Consider the following 19757-nt stretch of genomic DNA (forward strand, 5'->3'; position numbering starts at 1 on the left):
CTTAAGGTCTCTGCACACTGAGTCCGAATTTTTCGTCCAAAATGTTCGCACGTTGAAAAATAAATACGACCTCACGTTGTCAATCACGTTTACACACTGCCTCCGAAACTTTCGTCCGTCATAAAAAAAATTTGGACCAGGTTCGATTTTCTGCGTTTTCGCATCCGTAGCAAGCATTTTGATATACGAATATGGAAAAAACTGAAAAACGCATACGAAAGTTTCGGACTCGGTGTGCAAAGACCTTTAATCAAACGAACCGCACTAACAGAGCAATCACACCAGGGTTCGTTTTAATCAAACCAAACATGACAAGTATGAACACACCCTTAGGTTTAGGGATTCAGACAAACTTTGGGATGCATCATTTGTGCTAGGACATGAATGTCACCTCAAATCATGTGGCTTACTCTGCTATTACTTATATTACTTGCAACTGCATTTTTGCCTGGTGGTTGAGCAAACAAATCCCATAGATTTATACTGAAGGAGGGCCCCGAGCCATATTTAGAAACCAAAATATCAGGTGAACTCTTCTACCTCATGACCACTTATCAACCATCCAGAACACCTTAGCAACAGCAGTTGTGTCCCTAAATATGTGTTTATACACTATGCACTCTAGCGTACGAAGTTATTTTGTCATCCAACATCAAAGTCCGCTAAGTGTGGAAAAACTGTGACAGTTGAGTGCATGAAGTATCCAACACTTCGGCTGTATCCGAAATCACCCCCATTCACTATTCCCTATATTACTCCATCTAATATAGTCCACTGAATGCGTGAATAAATATGAGTAAGCGAATTCGGACACTGAGTGCAGTGGAAGTGCTGTGAATGGCGCCATCTTCTGGCAAGATGAGGTGCATTGTGGGATTGAATGAGTGCACTCGATAATGTCCACTATGGTTTTGGACACCACTACAAATGGCTGTCCCATCAGATAATGCACTATATAAGGGTATAGGGGGCTATTTCAACACATTTTTTTTTCTCAGATAATTAAGTGCATCAACTTGGTTTTTGAAGTTCACTTTTTCCTCATTCCTCATTGTTTATACTACAAAACAAGTACTCAAAATTCAGTTTGGAAGTCCTGTTGTGTTGAGGGTTTCTTATAATAATTATAATAATAATAATAATAATAATAATAATAACTATAATAATTCCCTCCTGGTGGAATGATCTGCCCAACTCAATCCGAGCAGCTGAGTCCTTATCCATCTTCAAGAATCAGCTAAAAACACATCTCTTCCATCTTTATTTGACCATCTAACTCTAGCACTCTCTATTCTAATTCTATTCTTTAAAAAAAAACTTGTCGAAAAGATTTCTATTTTAAATAAATGCTCTTCTTTTTAGCTTTTTCTTCATCAAAGAATCCTGAAAAAATGTATCACAGGTTCCAAAAAATACTAAGCAGCACAACAGTTTCCAGCACTGATAAGAAATCAGCATATTAGAATGATTTCTGAAGGATCATGTGACTTTATACTGGAGTAATGTCGCTTTGGATAAAAGCGTCTGCTAAATGACTAAATGTAATAAGTGACTCACTATAATCTTAATTGCAGTATTTTTTCCTTCTTTAGGCATTCATCTCGCTAGGCCGAGCCTTCAGGCTCATTTCTCCACAGCGGGCTGCAGAGCCCTATGTTTGGACTGTATGATGAGAAGAATGCTCGCCGTGGATGAACTCACTCTCTCTCTCCAGCCCGCGCCCCTGAGGGTCTGCGCTGGGAAACCCCGCGGAATGTAGAGGCGGAGCGCGCAGTGACAGAGAGCCGAGCGGGGGTGAGCGGGGGGAGGCGGAGTCACGGCACTTCTGCCAGGGCCGCCATTTTTGCACAGGGAAAAGAGACAGGATTGAAGGGATCCAGTTTCTAACTGTCGGCACAGATACGGACAAAATTATCGGGCTTTAACAGACTCTAACTGTACTTTGGGATTAGAGCACCACGAAGCGAAATACAGGTGCGAAATAGCGCGATTTGTAAAGCTTTGTTACACACCTGCAGTGGAGAGCGAAGTATTGTTTTGGTTGTGTGGTAACTGTTAGATCAGGCGGCGGGGTCTCACCCGAGTCCCCCGTGTCTCTATTCACAGTTATTACAGTGGACATCAACGGTAAGTACCTGCCGAAATCCTACAGCTATCTGTTTGTTTATTAGAGATGGTTGTTTGATGCCAGTGGCTAAGTGACTTGCTGAAGAGAGTCCCATCCTCGTGTGGATGCTGAAATTGGCTTTAATGAGCTTGTATTAATAGTTTGTTAAACTTAGATGTAATTACAACGCCGCTGTGCATTTGTCAGCCCTCCTTTTGAGGTATAACGTTAAATCCCACCTGGCTTGTTGTAAAGAGGGCAATCCGAGCAGTGTATGACTTAATTTAGCAGCTAAGGTGGCTAGCTAGCTCACACCCACCGTTAATGCCTCGCAGAAGGAAAGATCTTAAATTGTATCGCTGTTTTATAGTGGTAGCAACCAGAAAAGCTGCACACAAGAGTAGCGGAAACTCGTTGTCGTTTCTCTTGCGTTGTTGTAAAGCTGCTAGCAACACCAGCAGTCACTGGAGAAATGCTAGCAAGTTAGCCAGCCAAGAAAGAAACGGCTCAAGACTTCAATAATCTCTTTAGATGCTGGGATGTGCTGCAAAAAAAACTGCTTTGAGTGTTTCACGTTTGGTGAAGTCGTGGTCACGTCCCACGATATGTTGCTCCCGCCACTTATCTACAGTCCTGACGGTGATATGCACACGTTTACAACTATTTACACGTGTTTTTGTTGTGCATTTTAGAGAATGAGAGGTGTGAAATGTTTAAAATGGCACGTTGTGCTCTGACAGAGCCTGCAACAACAGGGCTTTTGTTTACACCTCTCAACTCCAGCTAACCATTCACTAGGTCCACTCTTATCCCATACCCAGCAAACAAACACACTTTTTAAGCCTATTGACTAGCACTGACTCATAGTAGTAAGGCCATCTAAAATACGATATGTGATTTTAATCTATTGTTTTTGGACTTGCTCTAATCGCTGCAGAGAATACGACTTAAGTGCTGCTTAGCATAATAATGCATAGACTTAGCAAAGAGGACAGAAAATGAGCGCTTATTTAGTGTCTGTCTGATGTGTTTTGTGTGGTTGTGTGCTGATAATGAGTGCTGCAGGCATGGGGGAGGGGTTCGGGCTCGGTTCATGTAGTCAGATCTGCTTTAGCTTTTCCTCAAACTGGACCAGAACCGCGCTGCTTTACCAGCGAACTGCGCAGTTATGCCATTTGTAGCCAATGAACCGTCACTCGACGCGTTTTTAGGTTTAGGACGATTAGGGTTTGATATTTATTGTTGGAAATTTGATGTATACCTTAAATGCTCCAGTGTATCATATCGCTGCGCATTAGCTTAGCAAGCTAAGCATTTAGCTTCACCGACTAGCTGTTTGCAAGGATGTTGATTAATTAGTCGACCCGACGCGTTTGGTTTAGCAATGTAGACGTGCTAACAGATCATTTGGTTATTTAAACGCCAAACGAAGTCGTTAAAACGCACTTTCCCCCTCAGATAATCGCGTACATTGTGAGGCAAGTTGAGGTTAGCTAGTCGTCGTCAGTCAGAGTCGCTAGCTACGCAGAAACGACGCAAACACTTCGTTCCAGCACAAAAACAGCGCATTTGACAAATAGATACTTAAGCATATGTGAAAGGGCGGGTTTCTTGTGATCTTGGCCGTTTTCTGTCAAATTTCAGCGAGTCTTCGAGCGCAGTATTTCCTCTCAGGTGCTTAGTGAAAATGGCGGATGAGTTGATGTTGTGGGAATGAAAGCCTCCACACCCCTAGATCAGCTCACACACACTGCAGCGCCAACACACTCACCCACAGGCAAGTGCACAACACACACCAGAAAAATACATTGCTGTGTTTCACCAAATATGCTTATAGCTTGCGTTCAGGGCTTTAGCACATAAACTGAACCACATGAGTGTGCTAGATGTGCAGCCTTGTTGCTAAACCGGGATAAACCATCATAAATGTATGTACAACACTCAAATCTCAGCTCATTCATGAAGCAAAGTATAATACACGACAAGTGATCTGTCGTTGTTGCCCTTACAGTGTTCAACAAAAGCTTTCCCCCTTCAAATGGTTGTTTTCATAGAGGATAAACAGATAATTGTTGTCTTTACTAGAAGTTTAAGTGTGCTAAACATGAGACAGGTGTTGGCAAGATGTCACACTGGAATTAAGTAAAAGTATAAACATGCAGCCCTTTGTGGAAGGAACAATAAGGGATTTATTACTGGCACTGCTCATCTTTGTTTCATAGTAGCACAGACAATCTTCAATCTAGCTCAAACAACTAATCTGCTTCCTTCCTCGTTTCACAACACAATATATTCTAGGCCTGGGTGGTATGACGATATATGTACCGTTTCATCGATAGAGGTTTTTGCTATTCTGCGATATGTAAATAGTGTTACACAATGTTATAGCAATAAAGAAATAATCGTAAAAAAAAAAAAAACGGTTCTTCCGTTGACTCCTCAGAATGAGTTCTATTTCACAGCTTATTGCGCTTGAACGTTCAAATACACACAAAATGCTTTTAATATTTTTAAGACATTGCAATGTCTTTAATAAAAAAATATGAATATAATTCATACAGTGAAGACTGCCGTGTTTTTTCGTTCGATTTGATTTCTGCAGTATTTCTTACATGATATTGTTAAATAGACCTACTGTACCTGAAAAACTTGAAGCAATAGGCTATTTGTTTCATTTATATCTTTCTTATATTGTATTTCTCCTATTGTTATTTGCATATTGTTTCTAATTTGTAATAAAGAATAAATAAAATTACAAAAATAGCTTCTTTGTGAAATAAAATTACTCGTATTGTGAAATAAGAACTTCGTCATACCACCCAACTCTAGGAAATTCTTTTGTCACATAGTTTACCTTACTGGAGATTCTTGACTATGAAAGGAAAGGTTGTGCTGTACCAGAAACCTAGATGTGTGCATTGCCTCACCTAAAGTATTAACAGGAAATGAGATGTTTCTAGAGCTCACGCACAACCATCTGCATCTTAAAACTACTCAGCAATTACAGTTTTGGTTTAACGGCCACACCAAGGAGTACAACTTTATTTGAGGATGCTGTTGAGTTTACTGCAGTATTGAAAAGAGCGCAACCCACACAGCTGTCATATTTCTCTCATGATTACTGCTCCCTCCCTCTGGTCAGCGGGGAGTTTACAGGTCCAGAAGAATGTGGTTATTCATCAGAGCGGTAAACATGGGCCCTAATGCGTAATGAATAGACGATGATGCTGCAAAAAGGGCATCTTGATCTTGGATAGGAATGCTCGTGCGTGAACTGATAGCTCTTCATCGGGGGCTTCAGTTATCCAGCGGGTCAAGCCATCACGCCGCACATGAATGCTGATGTTTATGCGTTTTATCACACTTAATGTGTCTGGTTTCTTTCGCTCAGCCTGATGCACGTGTTGCTGTAGCTTTTGGGGGCAGGTAGAATAGCTTACAGGGTCAAGCTGTGAGATAACAGCTGTGACTCGATTGTTTCTCCTTTGACATTGACAAAGACCCCCCCCCCGAGCTCTCCTTTCACCTCACATCCACTGGCCGTAGCAGATGCATGACTGTGGAAAGTTTGACTGTGGAAGTCCACCCATATAACTGTGTGTGGGCACCACTCAAGGCCTCATCCTGCGTAACATACGTTAATGTTGTAAATGCGTTTTCATCAATAGAAATCACTTGCTGCCTTTGTTAACCGCAGCGCTGTTCCTATAACTTTTGGCACTATGGTCATATTTGGAAAGGCTTTCCGTTATAAAAACCAAGGCGTTGCTCCAACAGCTTTTTTTAAAACGCCATTTTGTGTGTATTTCTTGTAGAATCCAGTGATATGTGCTAAATGATTTCCTTAGCCAAACTGTGAGACCGGCCTCTGTGGTGCAAACTTTGTCAGCCACGGGTGAGATGATGGTCTGAGACACTTGCCAAGCACATGCTTTGGACCCTTTTTCTTCAGGACAGCACCATGGCTGGGATTCAAGATGGCCATTAAGAACGGATTTGTCATGTATTGTATAAATGCTGATTTGCTCCATGAATACTATATTTTTGTCTGTGGCAATGTTTTTTGCATGGAAAAGCTCAAACCTATGCTTGAATACAGATAACGAGAGGAGCAGACCATGTACAGTGCAGGCTGTGGCTTTCTGACAGGCGTTTCCTGTAGGTGGATGTCCAATCGTTGGCATGTAGTGGTGTGACATCACAGCGAGGCTGTGCAGCTGTGCAAAGAGGATGGAACATCAGCCTACGCACATCAACACACAGCTCACAACTCCGACAGCGACACCAGAGGGAAGTGATCCACACGGAGAATGAAGCAGAAGCTTGCTTTGCTGCAAAAACCTGGCTTGTTTTTAAATGGTAAACGTAGTGCATTTCAACCCCGCTGTGTCTCATTGGATGAAAACACGGCGGATGAACTTGAAGAGTTCCGAATGAACACTCGACGGTCTCATGTTTTGCATAACCTGTCTTTTTTTTAATGTCATTGCATCCTAGGGATGCATGGAAAGGTTAAGGTTGTATATGACAACTGATATAAGAAGTGAAGATTCTTATTGTACTAGGGCATAATAAAGTTATATATTCTATTATTTTGACTTTTTTCAGAACATATCTGCCTGAATGTTTGAAACATGCAATTCCGATCAGCATAAACAGCTCAGCAGCAGCTGCATTCACCATCCTGTCTGTCAGGTTGTCACGTCACACACGCATTCTAGCCTCACTGCACATGGGTGACTCAACGCTGTGTGTGTGTGTGTCTGTTTGTTCTCTGTGTTGACAGAGGGATGGAGAAGTAAAGTGGACGAAATGGAGGTTATAAAGGGAGAGAGAGGCAGGTGGCTCAGAATCGCAGTCTCAGGTGACGCATCTTTGCACACACACACACATGCTAAAATCTGACAAAACACACTCCAGAGCCTTTCCGGTTTTCTCGACTTGTATGAGATAACTTACAAGATACTGTGTTTTTATATGTAGAGCCCATGTTTTATTGAGCTGAGGTGTGGTTAATCGTGTATGCTGGTGGCTAGTTCCACCGGGAGGCCTGTTAGTGCCATAAGGTCACGTGAGAGATGTGCAGGGAGGAGCTGTGGGCTCGGGTAACCTGTTTTTGTTTGCTGGCTGTAACCGAGCTCTCTCAACGGGCCCTACCTACATGACAGGTGTCCCATAGAGCAGACAGGCGAGGGTGCAATACCTCATCCTACTCATTTATAAATGTGTGATTGATTGTTATTGTGGGGTGTTTGTGATGTAATGGTGCGATCTAGGCGTGAAATCATGCAGCTGTGCCATCATGAAGTCTGAGTGGCCCTGACTGTCCTTTTCGCCCATGGCACTATTGTGACTGACTGATTTGACTCCTGCACATCCATTCATGTGCATACATTCTGATACTCCAAAACTGCTATTAAATATGAGGGAGGAAATTTGTCTTTGTTTGGGTTTTAATGGTTTGCTAAGGCAGATATTTGAACAAACCAGCTTGAAATGAAAATTCATGCAGTCTGTTTTCTAAATGGATTGTAATTACCTTGCTGTGAACAATTCCACAAGATTTTTTGACCTTGTAATCACAGGCCATATTTAGGGACCAGAATATCTTAGAGACTTCAACTAGGCCAGTATGCACCCACATAGCAACATACTTGAAATCTCTCAGAAACGACCTATCAACAACCTAGCATTGTAGCTGTGATTATCGCTATGGCAGGCATCTTTCACATTTTCTTCAGAAATAATAATAATCTGGTTTTCTTGATGAAACACACTTTTCTAGATGGGGGATGTGCATCATTGATTTTGTTTGTGATCAGTCATCCTTATCTAATTTAAGAATGTCAAGTGTGCTCATTAACGCTTGTTAGAGAGACCAAGATAAAATACATGCCCAAGACATGTCCTTGCTTACTGGCCCAAGTCAAAAGAGCCCACCCTGAGGTCTTTATGAAATTCTGGCCTCTGGACGTGGCTCAGGTCTGTGAATTGTTTTCACCTGTTTTATCATCCACCAAGTTATTATTTGTCTCTTCAGCACTGACGGTGCGTGATTGTTCTCGGATTGTGGCGTATTTGTCTCGCAGGAAGACGCGATCAAAGGTGACACGACCTCGTACCTCATGCATCTTTATCAGTGACAGTCAGGAAAAGCTCTTGGCGTACGTTCGTGCATTTTTGAGGCACGTGGTTGTTTAAAGCCTCAGTGTAGTGTAGGCTGCAATGACTTCAGCCTGCGAGAATGGTGTGAAGTCACATCGCCGGGGCTAGCGTTTGGAAGCCTGCTCTATTTCCATCACTCCCCGCTGAAAATCAGACAAAGTGAACCAGGAAAATGACTGTGGGAGAGAGCGAGGGAGAAACGGGGAGAGAAAGGAGAAAACATGTGTTGACACTCCTACATGAGTCTGTGGGTTTCCCTGCCTGCTGTAGCGAGCTGCTGGAAGGAGGAGCTTCCCGTACGACATTGTGTCCATACAGAGCGAGGAGGAAAAACAGTTGGATTCAGCTGACAGTTTCTGTACCAGAAATGTTTTCTCATCTTCATTCCTTAGATGGATAGTTTGGGAGCCACTGGAAGGACAGGACAGAGAAAAGGAATATTACATGTGGTACATAACATTGCGTGTGTTTTATATTTTTGTTTCGAAAGCTGCTTATCTTTTCATAGGCTCTTTAAATGGCTTCTCTTTCCTCATGACCATTTAATTGGTCTCGTATTCTGCAGCCATCTCCCCCTTTTCCCTCCCTTCCCCTCTTACTTTCAAGGGCTTATTTAGGAAGTGCAAAGGGGAGGGAAAGAAATCCGGGTAGGGCAGGGAAGCGTTTTTCTTTCTTTTTATTTTCCTCCCTCTCTCTCTGGCTGTGTGGGTGTCCCATAGAGCAGACAGGCAAGGGTGCAGCACCTCATCCTACTCATTTATAAATGTGTGATTGATTGTTATTGTGGGGTGTTTGTGATGTAATGGTGCGATCTAGGCGTGAAATCATGCAGCTGTGCCATCATGAAGTCTGAGTGGCCCTGACTGTCCTTTTCGCCCATGGCACTATTGTGACTGACTGATTTGACTCCTGCACATCCATTCATGTGCATACATTCTGATACTCCAAAACTGCTATTAAATATGAGGGAGGAAATTTGTCTTTGTTTGGGTTTTAATGGTTTGCTAAGGCAGATATTTGAACAAACCAGCTTGAAATGAAAATTCATGCAGTCTGTTTTCTAAATGGATTGTAATTACCTTGCTGTGAACAATTCCACAAGATTTTTTGACCTTGTAATCACAGGCCATATTTAGGGACCAGAATATCTTAGAGACTTCAACTAGGCCAGTATGCACCCACATAGCAACATACTTGAAATCTCTCAGAAACGACCTATCAACAACCTAGCATTGTAGCTGTGATTATCGCTATGGCAGGCATCTTTCACATTTTCTTCAGAAATAATAATAATCTGGTTTTCTTGATGAAACACACTTTTCTAGATGGGGGATGTGCATCATTGATTTTGTTTGTGATCAGTCATCCTTATCTAATTTAAGAATGTCAAGTGTGCTCATTAACGCTTGTTAGAGAGACCAAGATAAAATACATGCCCAAGACATGTCCTTGCTTACTGGCCCAAGTCAAAAGAGCCCACCCTGAGGTCTTTATGAAATTCTGGCCTCTGGACGTGGCTCAGGTCTGTGAATTGTTTTCACCTGTTTTATCATCCACCAAGTTATTATTTGTCTCTTCAGCACTGACGGTGCGTGATTGTTCTCGGATTGTGGCGTATTTGTCTCGCAGGAAGACGCGATCAAAGGTGACACGACCTCGTACCTCATGCATCTTTATCAGTGACAGTCAGGAAAAGCTCTTGGCGTACGTTCGTGCATTTTTGAGGCACGTGGTTGTTTAAAGCCTCAGTGTAGTGTAGGCTGCAATGACTTCAGCCTGCGAGAATGGTGTGAAGTCACATCGCCGGGGCTAGCGTTTGGAAGCCTGCTCTATTTCCATCACTCCCCGCTGAAAATCAGACAAAGTGAACCAGGAAAATGACTGTGGGAGAGAGCGAGGGAGAAACGGGGAGAGAAAGGAGAAAACATGTGTTGACACTCCTACATGAGTCTGTGGGTTTCCCTGCCTGCTGTAGCGAGCTGCTGGAAGGAGGAGCTTCCCGTACGACATTGTGTCCATACAGAGCGAGGAGGAAAAACAGTTGGATTCAGCTGACAGTTTCTGTACCAGAAATGTTTTCTCATCTTCATTCCTTAGATGGATAGTTTGGGAGCCACTGGAAGGACAGGACAGAGAAAAGGAATATTACATGTGGTACATAACATTGCGTGTGTTTTATATTTTTGTTTCGAAAGCTGCTTATCTTTTCATAGGCTCTTTAAATGGCTTCTCTTTCCTCATGACCATTTAATTGGTCTCGTATTCTGCAGCCATCTCCCCCTTTTCCCTCCCTTCCCCTCTTACTTTCAAGGGCTTATTTAGGAAGTGCAAAGGGGAGGGAAAGAAATCCGGGTAGGGCAGGGAAGCGTTTTTCTTTCTTTTTATTTTCCTCCCTCTCTCTCTGGCTGTGTGCCTCATGAGTGGCAGACGGTTCTACTAAAGGAAATGGGCGTGTCGGAGGCAGTCTGAATGCTCGGATTTAGCCAGGAATGCTCTACTGTACTAGATTTTTCCACACCTCCCGTTTACATTTTCGAGGAGGGTGATTTTTGATGAATATATGCATGTGTGTGTTTGTGGGAAAAGAAAGGGTACATTTGGCTGTTTGGAGAAGATATGTGATGGTTATCTGTGTGTGTGTGTGTGTGTGTGTGTGTGTGTGTGTGTGTGTGTGTGTGTACGGAGAGGCAGTGCGCACGCGTACATTCCTGAGCAGTGATGGCAGGATTGCCCTGCTGAGGCCAAGAAGAACAGACTCGGTGTGAGAAAGCTGGAAAGAGACCACTGTATGCTTTCTAAGGGAAATGGGTTTATTACACAGCACAATGTTGTTATGCCTTCATGAAGAGGGCACGGTCACTTAAGCTTTATATTAAAACACAGTGAGCTGCCTGCTTAGGGAGCATTTCGTGGGGTATCTGTGGTCAGAGTGTCCTACAGGATTTAGTTTTTGAAGAAGGTCTCCATTCCCCCTTTCCAAACCCTGAAATTTTTCTTTTTATTTTCCTCCCTCTCTCTCTGGCTGTGTGCCTCATGAGTGGCAGACGGTTCTACTAAAGGAAATGGGCGTGTCGGAGGCAGTCTGAATGCTCGGATTTAGCCAGGAATGCTCTACTGTACTAGATTTTTCCACACCTCCCGTTTACATTTTCGAGGAGGGTGATTTTTGATGAATATATGCATGTGTGTGTTTGTGGGAAAAGAAAGGGTACATTTGGCTGTTTGGAGAAGATATGTGATGGTTATCTGTGTGTGTGTGTGTGTGTGTGTGTGTGTGTGTGTGTGTGTGTGTATGGAGAGGCAGTGCGCACGCGTGCATTCCTGAGCAGTGATGGCAGGATTGCCCTGCTGAGGCCAAGAAGAACAGACTCGGTGTGAGAAAGCTGGAAAGAGACCACTGTATGCTTTCTAAGGGAAATGGGTTTATTACACAACACAATGTTGTCTCTCGTTTGCCTTTTTCCTTTGTTTGTTACCCCTTCATGAAGAGGGCATGGTAACTTAAGCTCTGTTCCAAAACATAGTAAGCTGCCTACTTAGGGAGCAATTTAGGGCACCTGTGGTCCCACAGGATTTAGTTTTTGAAGAATGGTCTCCATTCCCCCTTTCCAAACCCTGAAATTCAGCTTGGACTTGGTATAAAAACAACAACAATATTGTTTCTAGCTATTCTCCAAGCAACCAAAGTTAAAATACCATTTATTACAATCTAAATACTGTAAATCTTTTGTGGATATGTATTACGCTTACTACACATTGTCATGTGAACAGCAAGTCAGTAATTGAACTGTTTTGTTTTGCTAAGCTTACATCCATGAATATTGGCATTGAAATTTTACTGTTCTGTAAAATAAAATAATAATAATAGTAGTAATGATAATAGTAATAATTATTATTACTTATTAATTTTTTTTTATTTTGTAGTACAATATTACTATATTACATAACTATATAAATATTTCTTTATTGATTTGTTTTTATAACTTAATAAAATCAAATTATTATTATAGAAACATATTGAATGGGTTCTATTTAAAAAAAACTGACTGGCCTGAAACAGCTGAATTAAGAGTTTTTTGTTTGTTTGTTTTTAACTGTTTAAAAAAAAAGTATAGCGTTTTTCCTTAAATCCTCATGCTAAAATGTAACATATGTATAGGGCTGTAACAGTATGAAAATTTCATATCACGATTATAGTGACCAACGTTATCACGGTTATCAATATTATCACGGTTTTGTTCAAATTTGATGAAAATGTTCAAAAATAACTGATACACACACTGAAAACATTTAAATAAGTTTTATATTTGAAAATCAACAAACAACAAATACAATTAGCAGCTATATGCACTTTTTTTTAGCATAAACATTAAATTAACATTAACATGAAGCCCTAATAATAATAATAATAATAAATCACTTATATACAATATATTTAATTTAGACTTTTATTTTAATAAGATCAGTAATATTATTTTTAGTATTAGTAATAGTGATGAAGGGCATATTACTGCTAAATATGAACGTGGTTTTGCGCAGCTTGTCAGTGAACAACGGCTCTGTGTAGTTAATGCTGCTCAATGTGAAAGCACGCATGTGATGCAGATTTACCGCTGATTACAGAACCGGGTTTCTGACAAGATGCGCATTAAATATCGGCTGCGATTTATCGTGCAGCCCTACTCCACACATACAAGACCATGGAAGAGACCAGTGCCACAGAAAACCCACTTTCTCGGTGGAAAAGGCATGAATCAAGACTCCCCATTCTTTCAACATTTGCCAAATATTACCTTTGCATTCCATCATCAAGCTCAGCCTCTGAGAGAGTTTTCAGTACATCAGGCCTGATCTGTAGCCCACTAAGGTCCAGACTATCAAGTGACAGCGTTGACACATTAGTTTTCCTGTCCAAAAATCTGCAGCTAACAAAGGAGCTAGCAAAAAAATAAAGACTGAAAATATGTGAAGATGTGAACCCATTTTATGAAGAGATGATCCTATTTTAATTTTATCACTTCAGTTTTTTTTCTTCAAAATCTGACCTATGGTCAATGTAGGTTGTTTTTTTTTTTGTTTTTTTTTTTTACATTTTGTTTGCACAATTTTTCATGCAGAGTTCCAAGCAGTGCGTTTAATAAAATTGTTTTCAATTCACTTATATTTTGAGGCTGGTTATTTGTCACCTATGGTATCGATTTAGTATCGATACCGAGGTATTAGATCCTAGTATCGTACCGAAGTCAAAATTGTGGTATCGAGCCATCCCTAAGTGGGTGGTGGTCACGAAGATGACTGACCAAATTTGATGCGTTTCCCCATTTTGCAGCGACTTTCTTCTTGCAAGATCGGCAGACAGGGTGACCGTCCTCTATTAAATTTCCTTCAGGACTCTTGTAAAAGCCAAAATACGACCAGACCACCGATTTGGTCCTCTTAAGGCCAATTCACACCGCACCGACAAACGCCCACAGACTAGTCTGTGGGAGTTTGTTGGATCCGTGTGTTACCCCTGTCGGCGTTTGTTGGTGTTGATCGGAGTTGGTTTTAACCCGACTGAACATGTTTAATCGGCGTTTGTTGGGTCGTGGAATGTCTGAGCAGGGTGATATGATTTTCCAATAAACGACAACAAACTCTGACGTAATCTGACCTGGCCACGAGCCGTTGTCATGACAATGAGGCAAGACTGCAAGTAGGTGCTGGGCGCGCTTAGGAAAATAACTTTAAAAATGGCAGGTTTCTGGACAAACCAGAAAGAGGAACAGTTTTTGGATCTTTGGGAGGAGAGGCCAGAGCTTTATGCGGTGGGTGTGGCCGAGTATACCAACCGCAACGCGAGGGGGAATGCGATCAGATCGATCGCTACAGCGCTTGGGAAATTTCACAACGGAAATTTATTTGACAATATATTATTATTATAATAAAACTGCCTTACAATATTACCAAAGACATTAATAACAGTATCATTTTGATTGTTGTTACAGTATCATCCATTTTCCCCCTAGTTAACGCTCCCTGACTTGAAGTCTGTTGGTGTCTGTTGGGGCAGTGTGAACATGACAGTTATTTTTCATAAAATTCTAAATCCAGCGGCCAACGTGTCTGTTGGCGTTTGTCGGTGTGGTGTGAATTGGCCTTTAGATGGCTGAAAAATCTCCCGAGCGCTGTCACTGCCTTCCGCCATTTCGTCTCGTGCAAAAAAACAAACAAAAAAAACAACAACATTGCATGCTGCTTGCTTCTGCGTCAGACTGATGCTGGCTGGACAGGATTTACCGCGAGTTTTCAAAATCGCGATAATCAAATACGGTTTTGATGATAATTAAATTTTAAACGATAACGTCAGGGCATTTTATCGTGATTTATCGTGAAACCGGTAACCGTTCCATCCCTACATATGTAGTACATCCATCATAGTGGAATCAGTTGAGATATAGATAGAAAAGGCATATACTTCAGTGTAATTAGTTTTTATGTGTGATCTGTATTTTGCTAACATCAAAACTTTATTCAGATCAATTGTGAGAGGCGCCTCCTGGTCTCTATTGGTGTGGACAGCCATAATGCTGCTTATGTATAGCATTCCAAATCAGTCACTTATTAGGTTCCAATTAATTCAGGATACAGCTGCCTATGTAAACAAAAGACAGCAAGACAGTTCACTAGATTTGGAACAGAGCTATTCTTTCCTGTGCTTTTTCAAGAGCTGTGAAACTCCATTCATTTTTCACAGCAGTCGAAACATCCCCAATATATCAGACCCACTGTGCTTGTGAAAGCGACCTGACTTGGACAAGAATTATTTGCCTACAGAGTAAATCACACACTAATGGACACATGTTGTCAGATTAAAGCCTCTCTCTTTATGGTCTACGTAGGGCACACACACGTCTCACGCACATCACACACAGTTTAGAAGTCAACATGCTGCATGTGCAGATGACAGTCTCATTGTAACTTATTTCCAAACAGTGATCAGAAGACATGCCACCCTCATAGGGAAGTGTAAGTGTGTGTATTTATAGGGGCATGTTAAGGCTGGTCAAGGTGTGTGTTGTGTGCAGGCATGTGAGTTCATGTTATGTTTATTTGCAGTGATCTGGATCACAGTCTTGATCCAAAATTAACCAAATGTGGGTTAAAATTGGCTTTGGTGGGTAAATAGTTGTCAATTTAGATTATTTTGAATTTCAGTTTTATATTTGTTTTCTTTTTAATAAGATGCTAGTTCATCAAATTATTTAAATATCAAGTAAAAAGAAAAGATTCAGTGATTGTCACATGACACCTAGGCCTATTTGAATAAAATGTAATAAAACAAATTTTTATTGCTCTGCACAGTTTGCTTGGGTAAATAATTCTTAAAATGTTAAATAAACATTAAGATAATATAAGATATCAAATATATAAATAGCAAAATATATATTGTCAAGAAATAATGCATATAAATATGTATGTGTGTGTATATATATATATATATATATATATATATATATATATATATATATATATATATATATATATATATATATATATATATATATATATATATATATATATATATATATATATATATATATATATATATATATATATATATATATATATATATATATATATATATATATATATATATATATATATATATATATATATATATATATATATATATATATATATATATATATATATATATATATATATATATATATATATATATATATATATATATATATATATATATATATATATATATATATATATATATATATATATATATATATATATATATATATATATATATATATATATATATATATATATATATATATATATATATATATATATATATATATATATATATATATATATATATATATATATATATATATATATATATATATATATATATATATATATATATATATATATATATATATATATATATATATATATATATATATATATATATATATATATATATATATATATATATATATATATATATATATATATATATATATATATATATATATATATATATATATATATATATATATATATATATATATATATATATATATTAGGGCTGTCTATAGATTAAAATTTTGTAACTAATTAATCGCGATTAATCGCACACTTCATGAAATTAAGCATAGACCATTTATCTTGTTTCAAATGTTTTTGTGATCATTTGCTATATTCAGCAAAGTAAACCAAAAGATTTAAGGGTGATTCTCCAAAATCTGTATTTTCTGCAAGCTTTTTTCAAGATAAATATAGATGTCTTTCCAAAAAAGGACTCCAAAAGGAAACACCAAAAGGACACCAAAGAACCAAATGATATAAGGAGCCCATATAAGCACATATGAAAGAAAAAAATAAAATATCAGAATTGTATAGTATGTGTACAGTGCAACAGCAAATAGCTTTTTTACAGTTTAGAGAAGTCAAGTTGCGATACTGAACAGGGCCACATGGAGATGCCAAAAAAACCCTAAACCAACCGCCTGCTGACTGCATATATCTACTACAGTACACGGATCCATTCAGAATAACTAAACAGCAACATACACATGACAATGTCATGTGAAATACACATGATAAACATCAAAACATTATCGAGAATGTGTGTGGAAACAACGTGAATGTATGGAAATGTCTGTGCATAAATACAATGTGCGATCAGTGTGTCAAGAGCGCTCCTACACGCATTAATATAACGGACTCACGAGTGCTTACTGTACGACTCCTGTACGCCACCGCAATCATCTTTACCTTGATTGCAGTCTTCATCCATCAAAACTTTACTAACGAGACACTGGTTATCCAGTCGAGAAAACATAGTTTGCATGTGTTGTGTTGACAGTCCGTTCAATCTGTACTTCACACCGCGCGATGTGTGAGGGCTCGTGCTCTTATGACAGAGCTCGTGTTTAAAAGCGAAACACAATGGAATGAATAATTCACTGAAAACGCAACACGAGTCTCTGTTCTGATGTAATCAGCCTGGTTTCCTTTATATTAGCGTTGTTTTGGACGGATTGTTTGAATGCATTCGCTTACTGGATCATTGGACTGAAAACTAATATATATGTTAAAAATATATTTATTATTAATACATATAATTGATGGACTTTTTTTAATTTTTTTTTACAGACATTGATTAGTAAGGCGAAGTCGTTAGCACAATGCTAGAATTCCTCCATCCTGTTATCTGTTTTGTAGCTGAATAGTCTTGCCAAAATCCAGGTTTCATTTGTAGACTGTATGTCCCAGCATCTGGCCCCTCCTCTAGTCCCACTTATCACTACAACACATACTCACATACTTTAATTCCTTTGTCACCAGTCACCCTGTTTGTTGTTCAGGGAAGTATGTCAGTGTGACATATTTAGCCCCTCTGACCAGGACTAAAACGTTACTTGCAAGGGAAGCCCATGTTTGGCTATTGCGGCTGTCTTTTGATGTCCGTCAATGCCTGTTCCCTCCTTTATCCACAGAGCTGCTTCTCTTCGTCTGCCTCTACCCGACACATACAAAGCTTAATCATTAAGCTTTCCATTCTTTGTTTTTTTTGCTTTTGCCTTTTGCACACAATAAATCCTCTCGCAAGCAATGCGGCAACCACACGTCTCTGTGCACGCTCAAGATGAGTGGACGTTTATGGATGAGAGCGGAAAATATAAAAGGCCGCCTCCATGTTGTATTTCCTCTCTCTCTCTCTTCCTCCTCCACTTTCATGGTGGCTGTGACCAAGCATGCAATTGCGCCCCCTTGAGTCGATGTGGAGTCACTTCACCCTGTTTGTTGTTTCTACAAAGGTCGAGCACTGTTATTGGACGCGGTTTTGCCACACAATCTTCACTTCCCCTCCCATGTCTTACAAAAGGACATGTTCAAACACTGATTTTTTTTCCTTTTAGGGCTAAGGAAACTTTACCCAAACCAACATGTTGCAGCACAAACCTGATCTTTAGTTGTTTATCTATTTAAAATGAAAGTAACAAGTTATTTTATGTATAGTATTCCTGTTAACTGAAACCCTTGATGTCTGCAAGAGTGATATCATGCCTCAGGGCCAACCATGGCCTCATATTTGTTTTATGAATCATAGTTACTCTTTTAAACAGTCACATCCTGTTTACAATACTAGCTGTAATGACCCAGGTTTCGTAATATGTGCCCTGTCTGTGTGTAGTGTCTATGAATGTGCCCCATCACGTTTTTATTGCTCTGTTATATCTAGTGTAAAGTTGATTGTCAAACTTTAAAAGTGATTTTTTTCCCTCTGTCTTTTTGCAGGCCTTGTGGATGCACTTAGATGTGTGCAATGAGTGCTGTGGCTGACATGCCTCAGTGTTTTGGATTGCTGTGCTCTGGACTCAGTAGGACAAGAGACTCCCAGCACAGCACGTCATGAGCTTAGTCATCCCAGTAGGGGTGGACACGGCAAACACCTCGTACCTGGACATGGCTGCAGGCTCAGAGTGAGTTTCTCTCTTTCTCTCTGTGTCCTTTCATATTGACTCATCACTACCGTTCATTTCATTTTGTTCATTCTCTGGTTGCATCAGCAGAAAGAAACGCATCTGTAGTCAGATTTTTCCACCAACCGCTTCCGTTCTCTCTTCTATCTGCTTCTTTCTCATCAGAAACATGCTCTGCTGCTACTGCATCCCCATAGAAAAAGAAATGATTTTTCAGTTGTAAGAATTACAGAACCTCAGACACTTCTGAGACGGACAAAACACACAGTGCATTAACATACAGACGTCTGTTTCCACATCTCACTGAGAGAAAATGCGGGAAAACGTCTCTCACATATGCATCAGTTCCGCCTCATCCCCTTCCTTCCCCTCACCCATCCTTCCCTTCTCTCAGCTCACTCAGAATGGTCAATAGTAGAATATAATGTTCTACATGAATGCAGGTGACATTTACAGTTATGTTTGGTATTATTTGAATAGTCTCAGGGCGTCTGGTACAATGGTCTCATTCTTACAAGTAAACTAAAAGGTGATACAGATCCTAAGAGTTTAGAGATTTACATTTACATTTAGTAATTTAGCAGACGCTTTTATCCAAAGCAACTTACAAATGAGGACAATAAAAGCAATTAAAACTTAACAAAAGAGCAACAATATATATAAGTGCAAATGACAAGTCTCGGTTAGCCTAACGCAGTACACGTAGCAAGGTGTGTGTGTATATGCACACACACACACACACACACATATATATGGAAGCCCGTTTCCGCCACTGAATAAAAAATAAAAGAGGTAATTGCGACTTTTTATCTCACAATTCTGACTTTTTTTATCAGAATTGCGTGATACAAACTTGCAATTCTGACTTTTTTTCTCAGAATTGCGTGATATAAACTCGCAATTGCGAGTTAAAAAGTCATAATTGTGAGATATAAACTCGCAATTCTGAGAAATAAAGTCAGAATTGCGTGATATAAACTCGCAATTGCGAG

The 19757-nt window shown here is 39.6% G+C and overlaps 1 protein-coding gene across 1 annotated transcript in view; it reads left to right on the forward strand.

Annotated features, from left to right (window-relative positions):
* The first annotated feature begins 1766 nt into the window (after window positions 1-1766).
* kmt2e (lysine (K)-specific methyltransferase 2E) overlaps window positions 1767-19757 on the forward strand; it is a 53899-nt gene continuing 35908 nt past the window's right edge. Inside the window, 2 exon segments of the mRNA XM_016475766.1 lie at window positions 1767-2127; window positions 18581-18765. Of these exon segments, the coding sequence (XP_016331252.1) occupies window positions 18695-18765 (71 nt within the window). The 5' untranslated portion in view covers window positions 1767-2127; window positions 18581-18694.

The sequence above is a fragment of the Sinocyclocheilus anshuiensis genome, unplaced genomic scaffold, assembly GCF_001515605.1.
Source record: "Sinocyclocheilus anshuiensis isolate Anshui unplaced genomic scaffold, SAMN03320099.WGS_v1.1 scaffold200, whole genome shotgun sequence".
NCBI lineage: Eukaryota > Metazoa > Chordata > Actinopteri > Cypriniformes > Cyprinidae > Sinocyclocheilus > Sinocyclocheilus anshuiensis.